This window comes from Populus trichocarpa, chromosome 4 (assembly GCF_000002775.5).
Source record: "Populus trichocarpa isolate Nisqually-1 chromosome 4, P.trichocarpa_v4.1, whole genome shotgun sequence".
In the NCBI taxonomy this organism is placed as follows: Eukaryota; Viridiplantae; Streptophyta; class Magnoliopsida; order Malpighiales; family Salicaceae; genus Populus; species Populus trichocarpa.
In genome coordinates this window covers 12,010,825-12,025,148 of record NC_037288.2, presented here as the reverse complement: position 1 = coordinate 12,025,148, position 14,324 = coordinate 12,010,825, and the positions used below count along the sequence as shown (strand labels likewise).

Here is a 14,324-nt window from a genome sequence, read left to right as displayed (position 1 = left end):
TTTGAAAAAATAACCGCCACCATTTTAAATTTTAAATTTTAAATTTTCAAATTTTGAAAAAATGACCGCCACAATTTTAAATTTTAAATTTTAAAATTTCAAATTTTGAAAAAATTACCGCCAACGTTCTAATATTTCAAAATTTAAAAAAATAATCCATCTATAAATATTCTCATATACCTTAACATTTTTTCTCATCATTCCATTGTTTTCTCTCCAATCAAAAATATATTTCATTAAAATTCATCATGAATCATTCTAATTTTAATTTTTATGATGCTTTTGATTTTGATGATGACACTCCTGTGTTTGCTTTTCAAGTTGCTGCTGCTGTGGTTGCTGAAGAAGAATCGAATAATCAAGGGCGGAGAACAGGGTATCGTGGCTCTATTCTTGGCCACAATATTGTCAATCGTAATAGAAAGGAAGGTGAGTTGAGGTTATATAATGATTATTTTGCTGAAAATCCTAAATTCACTGAAACTCAATTTCGAAGAAGATTTAGGATGAGTCGTCGTCTTTTTCTTCGGATTGCAAATGCAGTGGAAGCTCATAATCCATATTTCAAACAAAGGACAGATGCTCTCGGTGTTCTTGGTTTATCTTGTCTTCAAAAGGTAACTGCAGCTCACAGAATACTTGCATATGGTATTCCTGCAAATCTTACTGATGAATATCTTCAAATTGGAGAAAGCACTGCGATAGAAAGTCTTAGAGCTTTCGTCAAAGCAATCGTAGAAGTTTTTGGTGATTGGTATCTAAGAGCACCAAACGAGGCCGATGTTTGTCGATTATTATCAATTGGAGAGCAGCGTGGATTTCCAGGGATGTTAGGGAGCATTGATTGTATGCATTGAAAATGGGAGAAATGCCCAATTGCATGGCATGGGATGTATACTGGTCATTGTCGTGAACCAACTATAATTCTAGAGGCGGTGGCTTCACAAGATCTTTGGATATGGCATGCCTTTTTTGGAATGCCTGGATCATTAAATGATATTAATGTTCTTGATCAGTCACCTATCTTCGCTGCACTTGCTGAAGGTCGTACTGCTCCTGTCAATTATACAATTAATGGGCATGAATATACAATGGGATACTATTTAGCAGATGGGATTTATCCTAATTGGTCAACTTTTGTTAAGACAATCCCAAGGCCATTAGGAGCAAAGAGAAAATATTTTGCAAGTAAGCAAGAGTCTGCAAGAAAGGATGTAGAGCGGGCATTTGGAGTGCTCCAATCTCGTTTTGCAATTGTACGTGGACCTGTTCGATACTGGGATGAAGAAACGCTTGCAAATATTATGAAAGCTTGCATAATAATGCATAATATGATTATTGAAGATGAAGGAGCAATGAACCTTGGATTTGACCATGAACGTGAAGTCAATTCCTTTATATCAGTGTCACATGGTGAAATACCAGAACTACATGATTTTCTTCAAACTCATAATCGAATCAGGGATAGAGCAACTAGCTCTCAACTACAAGAAGATTTGGTTGAACATTTATGGGAACAATATGGTAACGAGTAGAATCATTAGCTTTGAACTTCTTATGTCATCATAATTTTCAAGTTTTTTATGTTTTTTTTTTCATTATGGTTGTTGTCTTTTAAGTTAATTAATCCTACTTATTGTTGTTAAATTTTTTATGTTTTTTTTTCATTATGGTTGTTGTCTTTTAAGTTAATTAATCCTACTTATTGTTGTTAAGTGTTAGAAGAACTTCAAAAAATTATTATGAATTAATACCACTTTTATAACAATATATTTAAAATAACCAATAAATTTCTAAATATTTAATTAAAAATACATTACATTAAACAATAAATAAATCTAGTTAATTAAAAATACATTACATTAAACAATAAATAAATCTAGTTAATTAATAATTAAAACCCCTCTTTTGCATAATTTATAACTTTCTATTTTGAAAATACGCTGCAGAAATTGGATCCAAATTAGAAATATCCATTTTCATAATTTGTTCTTCTTTCTCAATCCTGTCCAAGTCTTGTTTCTCTTGACTTTGTTGAATCATCATAGCTTGTTGCTCTAACATAATTTTTCTGTCTTGTTTCTTTTGATCCTCAATTTCAACTAGAGTATCCCTGAATTGTTGTAAGATATTTGTTACAGTTGTCTCCCCAACTTTATCTTTTCCTTGTTTACGTTTAAGTCGTTCCTTTGCAGCCTTCTGACCAATTGGTCTATCTTGATAAATCAATGGTTCACTGTCTTCTCCTAAATTAACAGAATCAGGGGTAGATGGAGTTGATGAAGTCGAACTTGCATTGACATGACTTTTTTGTTTCTTGTTTGACCTTTGATGTTGACTTGCACGCTCAAATTGCCATTTGGGTTCTTTTCTTAGGATAACCCAACAATGTTCTAGTTGAAATCGTTTGCCAACGCAAGAAGCATACATTTGTCGAGCATCATTAATCTGGTACGTAAAAAATTAGAGAAATTAAATAATGTTAAAATATATGTTAAACAATTTAACATGAAAACGAATATTAAAATTACCCTTGATTCTTCGGTCATTCCACTTTGCTGACGATTTTCAATTTGAGTAACAAATCCAACAAATTTACCGACTTCTCTATTTATTTCTTGCCATCTATTTGAGATGCTTATTTGAGAACGATTATTCAAGTTTCCTCCATTCTCTACAAAGTAAGCATGTACTCGAGCCCAGAACTGTTTTGTTTGTTGTTCAACTCCTGTAATTGGATCTTTGCTTGTATTTAGCCATGCAGAGACAAGTAAACAATCTTCCTCTGGTGAGAAGTTTTTACTTCTTTGTGACTTTTTTGTTGTATGGACATTTAAATTCGAGTATGTTAAGTCATCAATTAATTGATTAGAATCACTTGGTTGAGAGAGAATATCTTCTGACTCACTCATAAGAAAGTTGGTGAAAGAGCTTGGAAAATTTGAATCCATCTACATTAAAAAAAACCTCAAGTTAAAACCTTGTAGGAGAGTGTAAAAGAAGCGCACATTCAATGTCTAGCAATTTTGTAGTTTACATACATGTGAATTAATAACAAGCATTGCATTCTACTTGTTCTAACATTACAATTTGACTATTTTTTTGAAACTAAGAGAGGATTGATATACTGGTTTAATTGGATTTTCAACAAGACAAAATATAATTAACCTCAAATTAAAACAGACAATCAAAAATAAATTTTAAATATGTCACTCTATATTTTTATCAATATTAGCTACCATTATTACTTCCTCTTAATTTTGTCAAAGATAACAACATAAATAAAAGATTTTTTTCCTTAACCCATATCAAAAACATAAAATTACAAAGAAATAAAAATCATCACAAATATCAAATTAACAACAAAAAATCTACAAAATCAAGAGATATTAAAGAGAAAATATAAAAAGCTTTTAAATAAACATACCTTTTAATTTCAGCTAATTAACACAACCGATGCTATTAATTAACCAGAGAATAATTGATTCTTGTTTTTCTAAATTTGAGAGAAGATTGAGGCACAATACAAGATTTTTAAAACAAAAACAAGTTCCTTTCCTTACTTTTAAAGCAAAATAAAATACTGTTGACCAACGGCTATTTTTATAGCCGTTGGCAACGTTAATCTTTTTTTGGCTATTTCTACAGGAAACTGTAGAAATAGCTCTTCCTAATTTAAACAGCCATTTTGGCTTCTCGGTTGGCTGCTGCATTGGAATGACAAATTAAAGGAACAAAAGCTAAAAGGACACGTTTTTAACTTTGCCTTCTCATTTGCCTCTCTGGTTGGAGATGCTCTTATGGGTAAAATTTCAGTATGTTTATATATTTACAATTTGGTCCTCCAATTTTGATAACATTATAGTTTGGTCCTTGGTTCATTTCTGGACAGAATTGATGATGGTTTATGGGTGAAATTTCAGTATGGTTATGTATTTATAGTTTGGTCCTCTAATTTTGATACCATTATGTTTTGGTCCCTGTTTTTGGAAAATTGTCTTTTAGTCTCTAAACTTAGAAGACTAAACCTGGTTTTCCTTTATGCATCAGAATATTTTATTTGTGTTGTTTTGGGTTGTTTTTTAGTATAGTCTGTATATTTGTTGTAGGTTTTCCTAACGATCCTTAATAGAATTTTCGAGTTTTTAATTTAATATTCCTTTTAGTTCTATATTTTATGGGTGAGTGAGATAATATTTAATATGCATGTAATATAAATAAATATGTATGTTGATTATCTGATGAGTACAACTAGTTAATTTTTTGAATATTTATATATGTTGCTTTATATTCCTAGTATTCATCTATTCTTGAATTTGCACTCGCATCCCGTTGAACTAAATTTTATTCGATATGATATACATTGCTTTGATAATTATGCAAATATCTATTATGTTTTGATAGGACTTGTAAGTAACTCCATGCTAACAGAGAGTAGTTAGTTTATGTGTACATATTATTTTTTATACCTAGCTGGTGAGAGAGACATCAACCTGTGGCGACTAATTCTCCCACAGTGGTCACATTTGGGTGTCATATGGTCGTCTTGGGGTGTTATCTGGTCACTTTCGGGTGTCATTTGATCTCTGACATGTATTCCACTACTTTATGTAATATGCTTAATATGAATACGTATATCAAGATAAATCGACTTGCAAACTATTAATATCTAAAATATATATTAAATGTTATTCTCTCACCGAGTTGGTTGAATTGACCCCTCGTTTCTAATTTTATTTCAGGTTCTTAGTTTCTGTTAGCATGTGGACTTTGTTAAGTGTTTCTGCTTTTTCAGTTTTAGTTGGTATGCCTTGCTTGTTTCAAGAGGCTTTCCTTTTAGTTTTGATTTGATGTCTTAGAAGCTCTACTATTATCATGTTTTAATTAAGTTTGGATTTTGACAATGTAATGAGCATTATGGATTATTATTTTTGTTTTAATTATTGATAAGAAGTTTTGAACTATCATTTGGTTTCATTAGTTTTGAATAATATAATATTTTTGAAGATTATAAAATGCTGCGTATTTTTAAATAACTTGTTCTTTTGATATGTTCATTCTAAGGCTTAACATAGGTGGGGTGTCCTTTCGATACCGCTCCTATGTTGCCGATCATGGACCCGAGATTTGGGTCGTGACAATTTAGAATACTTGTAATTGTAAGGATATATTGAACATGAAATCTTTGAGGGATTAAATTATATTCAGTCATGTGCAACTAAAAATGTTTGGGGTTATAGAAGTGCACTTTAAAGAGTAACTGATTTTGAGGTTGATATCTCTTATATGACCTATATTAAGTTTCTATATTGGAGCTCTTTTCATTTAGGTTGCACAATCTATTCGCCTGTATAAAATTCTTGTGCAAGTTTGAATTATAACGTATTAGATAAATTTAGTCTTTCATAAGCAAGTGAAAGATATTGGTTTTTGGGTTACATCTGGTTTGCCCGTATAGGATGAGTCTAATTCAAGAATTTAGAGGAGGTGTGAAGCAGTTACAACTGCTTCACACAGTTACTAAAAGAAGTAACTGTTTCCTGTAGATTTATAAATAGGGCCATAACCCATGTTAAAAAAAGATGATGCAATATAATTGTTCTATCTTTTTTTTTTCTAGATTTAACTTTCTGAATTAACTTGATAAAATTTATAAAGACGTTTATGCTATGAAATATCTTTTTAATTTTAGTAACACTAAAGCAATTGATCTTCGGTAGCAAAAAAAAAAAAAAAAAGAGGAATTATCCAATCAGCAGTAAATTTTCTTTATACTTCAGTTTGAATAAAATTTAACCATGTAGTTTAGCTCTGATTAAAATTTGAGAAGAAGATTGCGGACTTTCAATTTACTGCCCTTCTAAAATAGCTCATAGCTTTATTTCCACGCCTGTTATAAAAGTGACATGTACGAGTGCATGACATGCAGCATAAGAATATACAACACTTTGAAGAATTATGATGTATAACATTTTATTTTGTTAAAACTTTGTTTTAATCTGCTAAATTTGTTGGATATTTTCATTTCTCTCAGGAAACAAGACACAAGAATTCTAATTGATGCAATACTCGGATGATAGTAGAAAGCGTGTGCTTAAACAATGAAAAGGTTGCTGATGTCCAACCATTTTCTCATATATATTTTCATAATTGTACAGGTTTGTTTTCCTCGCTGTTAATCACAATTGAATGCAGTTAATATATAATTTACAGCTTGATTATTAGAATAGCTTTGATAACTTTTTTCTAATTTGTAAATTAACATGTTCTTGATATATATGTCCAAGAAAATTGAACAAACTGGACGGGACAGACTTCTATGATTCATCTTCAACACTGTGAGCCTTTCCTGAACTGTGACGTAGGTTGAACAGTCACTGCTTCTGCAGCTTTCTTGTGTAAATTCCCATTGGATTCTTACAATGCTAATAAGGAGTAGTAGGCCAATGCTATTGGCATGGAAATGAGCATGCCAAATATTACCCTGCAACCAAAACAAACATATAATACTTTCAGGAAAAGAAGAAGGAGGAGTTGAGGGAAGGGAATGGAAGGATGTTGGATAATAGAGGAATGCAGTGAAGCATTAGTTACCCTGTGCTCAATGTATCCGGATGAACGTTGTACTCTTTTGCAAAGACGAATGGAACGATCCCTTGAGGAAGAGCTGCCTGGATTACAAAACACATTGTTTAACATTCTAACATAATAATTGATAAAATGAAACAAATCTATGCACCTGCACAATTGCCACTTTGAGCACTGTTCCCTTTAGTCCAACAGCAATGGAAGCGACTGCAATTAGAGCAGGCCCTACGATGAACTTCATTGCCATGGCTACCATTGCCATTGGGATTCCACATGCTATTATGCTGGGCCGCGATGCCATAAATAGACCTGTTGAGCATTTGGATGGAATGAGTAGAAATTCCCTCTTATGAGTTCTAGTAACAAGAAGTTATTGATAATTTATAGTCATACCTAAGCTGAACATTGCCATACCAAGCCCTCCTGTTGACAATATCCTTACGGATTTATCAACAATGTCCGGCAAGTTCACTCCCCACCTAAGACAGAGAAAAGCCTTGTAACATCAGTAGTAATAAGAGCAAGCTGTCTCAAGTATAGTCTCATTGTAATATCATCAAGAATTGATTTTGCAGATGTACCGAGAGTGTATGCTTGCCCAGATAAGAGCCACCAAGGTAGCGTAAAAGTTTGGATTGCTCATTAGCTTCCTTCCCACCGTCAAAAGAATGACCATGGCTTTGACTTTCCTTGTTCTTCTTTGCACTCCCTCGTCGTCTTTGTGTTGTGCTTCTTGAAGAGCCTCTAGATCCCCTTAACATAGAAATGAAAACCATATGTGCTGGAGGACATTAAAATATATCTAGAAACAAAAAAACAGTCACATCATGTATGTCTGAATATGAATCAGACAGCTTGTTAATTACTGCTATACTTATTAGTCAATAAACATGCAGTACCTTAGTTAACCATATATCAGTATTTCCTGGAAAATGTCCATGAATGGATCTTTCAAAGAGCATAAACAAAAGAAATGGACAGAGAGCAGAGATGTTTTCAGGGTTATCTTCTACTCCAATATATTAATTAAGGCTGGCTGAACAGGATTGGAATTGAATTACGTAGCTGGTGATCTATGCATTTGGTACTGTTCATACTTTGGGTTTATTATTATTTATCATCGATGAAGGGAACACAAATACCTGTGGATTCTGAAGATGGTGCCACAGTGGCTTCCTTGGTGGCATTGAGCTCAAACAGAAACAACAACAAATTGTACCAAATTAGGCTTTGCAGGCCAACTATCTGTGAAAGAAGTGGCTCTGCCTCAGCCCCATGCATAGCCCTCAGAAGTGGAATCCCCAGAATCAAAGTGTTGGGCAATGTTGAGAGGGAGAGACCAGTGATGATCCAATTCAACCGTCCGCGAGAGCTGATTTTGGCGAGTGCTGTGAGCACTAAAAGGGCTAGTAGTTTTTGAAGAAAGTCGGCAAATATAAGTTTCAGGTTCATTTTGTATGGATTGATACCAGAGATAACTTGGAATGATAATAATGGGATTGAGAATTTGGCAACAAACTTGTTTATGCCTGCACACTGATCTGGTGTAAAGAGCTTCCACCATTTCACAGAGATGTACGCCAATATCATGGCAAAATATAATGGAACTGTGGCTGTCACCACATGATAGACATCAGCTGCAGAAATCATGGCAACCAGGGATTCAAGGATTGTGAATAAGTGCTGCTTTAGTTTTCTTTTTCTTCCAGTGAGAATCCTTTGTAACAAATCTCTTTTTATATGCTCTGCCAGATTATGAAAAGTTGGGCTAGCATCAACTGCTTTGATAGAAGCCTCATTAAAAAGTCTTTCCTAATTACCAGAATGACCTTAGCTTCTGCCTCTTTCATGTCAGGAAGCAAACATGATTTATGCTTTTTCCCCCCATTGAATTTCTGATTATTCTAGCCTTTTGCATGTTGCCAGTTTTGCTTATACCTCTACAATTATAGTAGATGTATACTTGGTTTTGCCTGTTGTCTTGGTTTTATTTTTTTCCCACTGTGTTTTTTGTAATTTTATTGTTTTTTTTATATTATTTAAATTATCATTTAAACCAATAACTCGAGGTTTAGATTTTTTTAATATTGTACTTTTTTTATGTAATTTTTTTTCTTGACTTGCAGAGTAACATATCTAGTCGAAAAAATTAAATTACAAATTACAAATTTCCTCAATTTTTGTTAGAAAACGGTATTCTAAACAAGTTTGTGCTAGTCATAATGTATTATGGGAATCTTTCTTGTAAATGAAAGGACATGGTATTTTTGTCATATAAGTCAATAGATAGATTCCTCCTTCCCTCTTGCTACGACTTTAAGCAAAGAAGGGATGTAGCTAGGCTGACACTTGTATATATAAATCTAAATCTTGTTCAACAGGCTTTAATTTTCAAAAACTTGATCTAAAAGAACAAAATTCTTTGTTTTTTTTACCCCATTTTGACCATGCACACCTCCATTCTTTGATTGTGGCCACATAATCTAAATTTAAAGTAGAGGGTATGTGCCTAGCTAAATTTAGTCTTAGGGGGAGGAGGAATAAAGAAGCAAATTGCAAGGGAAGTAATACAAGTACTGTGTTTATGGCAGTGGCAAGGAAGAATTTGGCTAAGTATGGTCAAAAGTGTGAGAATAAGTGATGTGGGGAATTCACTTTAAAAAATGTGAAATTTTGCCTAAAAGACCTGTTGTCTCTTTCTTCAAGTTGTCTTTGTTACCAGAAAATGCAATACTTGAGGCCCATTTTCTCGCCCTCCATGCCTGTCTTGCACAAAATAGGTGAATATATGTGCTGGTGACTTGCTAAGAATTCCACACGTTATACCTTGGCTTTAATGATTGACAAGAAGGATCTTACATTCGTAGCTTTTGCTTAACACCAAAAATTTTAAGTCCTCAAGTCTTTGTTTAGACTTTTAATTCTTTTTATATTACTATATCCAGTGCACATTTATGTTGAAATTTTTCTGCATATTTATATATTTAGCTGAGAATTTCTGAAATCAAGTAGGGTTTTTTTTAAAAGTAATTTCTTAAATATTATAGTCTAAACACCACGACCCAAATTAATATAGCTTCACATCATTATTAATTATGCTTAAAATTCATTTGTCCAAGAATATAGAGAATAGTAGAATAAGAGCAAGATGTTACTTATGTAAGCTTTGGCTAGAACACCTCCTTAATACCTATGTAGAGTCTACGTACGTTAAGATTATGCTGTTCGCCTTTTCATTCTTGTCTCCTTGGTAGTTGATGATTCTAATTCTAATCCATCTACAGCTCTACCAGAAAAATTAGTAAATATAAACGGAAACGCCAATAAATATTTTTTATAGGTATACTGTAATGATCTTTATTGATAGAAATTTTCATTCTTATATCTATCAGTAAACACCGATAAAAATATTTTATCGGTATATACTGAAGAAATGACATAGGATATTATAGTGAGATTCAAAAAAGCAAATCATATGGTGACGTGATATTTTTATTAATAGAATGATCGACAGAGTTACTAGCGGAATAATTTCATCAGTAATGTCATCGGTGATATTTAATTTAAGACTTGACGATTAACCCTCCTCCCCCAACCCCATTTTTCCTTCTTCCTTGTGCAATTTTTCTATAACAAACAGCCCTCTCCCCTCAATGTCAACACAATTCAACCTCTCACAACAAATCCGGCTACCACAATACTCAGTTTGTCAGCATTCGTGTTTTGTTAAGGATTCTCCACTTTAAGTAAGCAAATCTACCATTTTTTTATTTGAAATCAATTTTAAATGTTGATTTTTTTGTATATTTTTTGTAGTTTATGTACTTTGTTTGGGTGTTTAGTTGTTTTATAGTTTTTTTTTCATACAAATTTGTTGTATGGATTTATGATTTGTAAATGTCAGGGTTTATTTTAGATTTTGTAAAATTATATTTGTTTGTAAATTGATACTTATGTTGAATTTTTGACTTAGGTGTTTTGTGATGAAATAAATAATGGCTTATTTAATGGTCTCGTATTATATTTTGTCAATTTTATTGCCAAGTTGAAATTTTCGGTAAATGTGTAGAAATTTGAATTATGTAGATAGTCGATAATGAATTAAGAGTACTATTAAGATAGATTGAATAAGTTTGAGCTAAACCAATATTTTTGCAAATTATTTAGTTAACATAGTTAATTAATACGTGTTGTCATCATTATTTTATATAAGTTTGATATAAGTAATGGATGATCATTCATGGATGTATAAAGATTCACCCCAAGGGTTGCGAAGGATGAATTATTGTAATGAGGTTCATAGTTTTATTAATTATGCACTATATAATTCAAGAAATATTAGTAGAGGGGGTATTAGATGTCCATTTAGGTTTGATATAAGTAATGGATAATCGTTCATGGATGTATAGAGATTCACCTCAAGGGTTGCGGATGATGGATTATTGTAATGAGGTCCATAATTTTATTAATTATGCATTATCTAATTCAAGAAATATTAGTGGAGAAATATTATTATAATGATGGTATTAAATGTCCATGTAGGAAGTGTAAAAATAAAAAGTTTCTCGATCCAGATGTTGTAACGATACATCTTCTACAAAAAAGGTTCATGGAGAAATAAATGTATTGGTATACACACGGAGAACCATATGTTCCTTATAATACCATAGTAGAAACGATAGTTGGGTCAACTTCTAGTTTTAGTAATGTGTATGGAGTTCTAGATGACAATAGTAATCCTTATAAGAATATGGTTATGGATGCGATGAGAATGAATCATGGTCATATCGGTCAATGTCCAATCGTAAACGAAGAACCTAATGCAGACGCGACCAAATTTTTTGATCTTTTAAAAGATTCTGACAAACATTATAGGATAGTTGCACAAATCACAGTAAGTACATGATGAAACCTCTCAGTTTAGGATACTAGAAAATTAACACGTGTCTAAACTTCTACATGTTGTATTACCTTAAAAATACAGAGTTGACCGAGTGCAGAACATATGGACATTCTCGTTATAAACCCATGACTGGTAGGGTAAGGACTCTTGTCACATACAGAAAACTTATATACTTCTCAATCACATCTACATTACAGAGGTTATTCATATCACCAAAGACTATTGAGCACATAATATGGCACCAATCACATGATGTGTTAGATGGAGTGATGGTGCACCTTTTTTTATGGTGGAGCCTAGAAACACTTTAATAGTGTGCATCCTCAATTTTTAGTGGAGACAAGGAACATGCATCTTGTGTTATGTATAGACAAATTCAATCTATTCGGGTCATTTGCTGCTCCTTATTCTTGTTGGTCTGTGATACTCATGATTTACAACTTGCCACCAAGGATGTGTATGAGACCGGAGTTCATGTTTTTATCTATGGTTATACCTGGTCCTAATAGTCCAGGTCAAAATATAGATGTTTGTTTTTTTATCATTGATTGATGAGTTAAAGCAATTGTGGTCATTCAGAGCTTTGACTTGTGATGTATTGAGGAAACAAAATTTTATGATGAATAGAGCTTTGATGTGGACTATCAATGATTTTATAGCTTATAGAATGGTTTATGGTTAGAGCATGCATGAAAAGCTAGCACGTTCATACTGTATGATAAATAACAAGGCATTCATGCTAACAAACATCGGTAAAATGTCTTTTTATGACTGCCACCGGCGGTTCTTATCAACAGATCACAAGTTCATGAAGGACTTTTTTGTTGACAGAGTTAAAAAGGATGTTGCACCATTGCTTCTTTTAGGTGAAGAATTGTATAACGTGTTATCGGAGTACGGTGACATTGTGTTTTGGTTTGACCTACAATTGGGTAAACTGAAGTATTTTCTGCGAGCTTCCTTATTGGAAGATCAATCTCATCCGCCATAACCTTGATGTCATGCACATAGAAAAGAATGTATTTAGGAACATTTTCAACACAGTTATGGACGTGAAGGGGAAGACAAATGACAACATCAAGGCTAAAATAAATATAGCTTTCTTTTGTCACCGTAAAAATATGAAGTTGGTTTATGTTGGGTCACGAGTCGTAAAGACAAAAGCCAACATCGCCTTAGATAATAATGCATAGTTACTGATACAACCATATTATTCAATAATTTTACCCATATATACCTAGTATTTTGTCCATGTTTTGAAGGCACTTTTGGATGTAATATTTGAAAAGGAGTAAATTAGAGATAAAATTCAGACCATCTTCCAACCCGTGTCGAATATTGGTAGATTTGACTTCTAGTCGATGTTTTTTCTAGAATTTGAGATGTAGAGGTTGAAATGAGGTGGTTCTAGTGGCATTAGAAAGCTAATATCCATACATTTCTATACATATATGGCAAGAAAAATAAAAAAGAAAGGGCATGGAAATCACAGCCTTCAAAGACAAGTATTGCATTCTGCCAGTTTTGACCTTCGACCATTTCGACTTGAATATCTTGAGTTTGAGAAGTTCATTTAATGCAAACTTAATTTTGTTGGATTCCTAACTCAACGACCTATCAAACTATCAAATTGCAGCAGAAAAAAAGAAGCTCATATGAGATAGATATGATTTTCCAAGACAACCTATGAATTCTACCAGTAGACAGGTTTTGTGAAGAAACAAGTCCAACTTACTTCCAAAGCATCCAAACTGACATGGGAATTATTTCTTCGTATGCAAAAGATCTTTATATGGAAAATTAATTTTCTAAGTTTAAAGTCAAAGCTTGAAGATTTTATGCAAGACTAGTTTTTTTTCTTTTTAGAAAAATAGTTATTGTACTACTTCAATGTAGATTGTCTAGTTTGGAAAGGATTATTTTTTAAAGGATACAAACGGATTGGAGGGGTGTGGGGATTAGAGTTTCCTATAAAATAAAAAAAGAGAGAAAAAAAGAGAAGAGGGCGACCAAAAAGAAGAAGAAAACTCTCACCATTTTCTCTTATACCTAAAATTATGTTTTCATCTTTTTTTTCTCTTTCTTAGTTTTTCGATAGACATGCAAGGCGAAATTATTTGTCTTGGTTGAAAGGATACAGAAACCTCCAGATTTTAAAAACTGTGAGATCTATTCTATCTTTTCTTTTTAGTTTATATGATGAGTATGAAAGTTTTTCTATGTTTATTTTATATGATTGTTTAGTTTGATTCTTAGAGCAGACTATAAGTTATTATTCTAAACCAATCTATTACTAAGTTTGCTATCAAAACCAGAGTTGTGATGTTAAACATGTGAAGCGACTAGATTTAATAATTATAGCGGATTTGTGTTGTTAATCTTAGGGAAAACATTCAATTAAATTGAACATAAACTATAGACAGTTATGTTGTCTAGATTTATCAACCTATCTAGTTCTTAAGGTTGCCATTGAATTATATTATTAGTGTGCACACTGTGGTTGTTTAATGATTAGGGTTAGTTACACTGTAGATCAGTTAACTAACTAATGTTAAGGAAAGAAAGATATTTAGAATATAAATTGATGTATCATTTCAATGATCAATTTTGATTTTTATAGGTGGACGTTTACTTGAGATGAAGGTTTTTCTCTTAATAGGTTTCTGTTTATTTAATTTAGTTTGATTATTTTATTTTGTTTACCATAACATAACCTAGATAACCTCAAAACCCCCCAACATTAAAACATCTAGCATAAAAACCTAAACTAGATCTTTCTCGTGGGATTGATCATTTACTTGCTCTATACTATCTTATTTGTTTAAGTTAGGGT

At 32.5% G+C, this 14,324-nt stretch overlaps 2 protein-coding genes across 2 annotated transcripts; both read right to left on the bottom strand.

The window, feature by feature from the left end:
* Positions 1–1,473: 1,473 nt before the first annotated feature.
* LOC127905251 (glutathione S-transferase T3-like) lies at positions 1,474–3,081 on the bottom strand. The gene is made up of 3 exons (XM_052452575.1): positions 2,532–3,081; positions 2,031–2,448; positions 1,474–1,484 (listed from the first exon to the last, which is right to left on the bottom strand). The coding sequence occupies exons 1-3, from the start codon at positions 2,949–2,951 to the stop codon at positions 1,474–1,476; spliced, it is 849 nt and encodes a 282-aa protein (XP_052308535.1). The 5' UTR covers positions 2,952–3,081.
* Positions 3,082–6,091: 3,010 nt separating this feature from the next.
* LOC7463049 (probable auxin efflux carrier component 8) lies at positions 6,092–8,354 on the bottom strand. The gene is made up of 6 exons (XM_002305335.4): positions 7,731–8,354; positions 7,170–7,341; positions 6,982–7,067; positions 6,740–6,897; positions 6,595–6,671; positions 6,092–6,484 (listed from the first exon to the last, which is right to left on the bottom strand). Exons 1-6 carry the CDS (start codon positions 8,236–8,238, stop codon positions 6,418–6,420), a joined length of 1,068 nt encoding a protein of 355 aa, XP_002305371.2. The 5' UTR covers positions 8,239–8,354; the 3' UTR covers positions 6,092–6,417.
* Between the last annotated feature and the right edge of the window lie 5,970 nt (positions 8,355–14,324).

Bases quoted from the DNA above. Each gene is read 5' to 3' on its own strand.
- LOC7463049 (XM_002305335.4), bottom strand. From the start codon at position 8,238: ATGATTTCTGCAGCTGATGTCTATCATGTGGTGACAGCCACAGTTCCA. The intron at 6,672-6,739 runs GTGCATAGATTT...TTTGTAATCCAG, and splicing joins TCAAAGTGGCAATTGTGCAG to GCAGCTCTTCCTCAAGGGAT. The intron at 6,485-6,594 runs GTAACTAATGCT...TTTTGGTTGCAG, and splicing joins CCGGATACATTGAGCACAGG to GGTAATATTTGGCATGCTCA.
- LOC127905251 (XM_052452575.1), bottom strand. From the start codon at position 2,951: ATGGATTCAAATTTTCCAAGCTCTTTCACCAACTTTCTTATGAGTGAG. The intron at 2,449-2,531 runs GTAATTTTAATA...TTTACGTACCAG, and splicing joins GAATGACCGAAGAATCAAGG to ATTAATGATGCTCGACAAAT.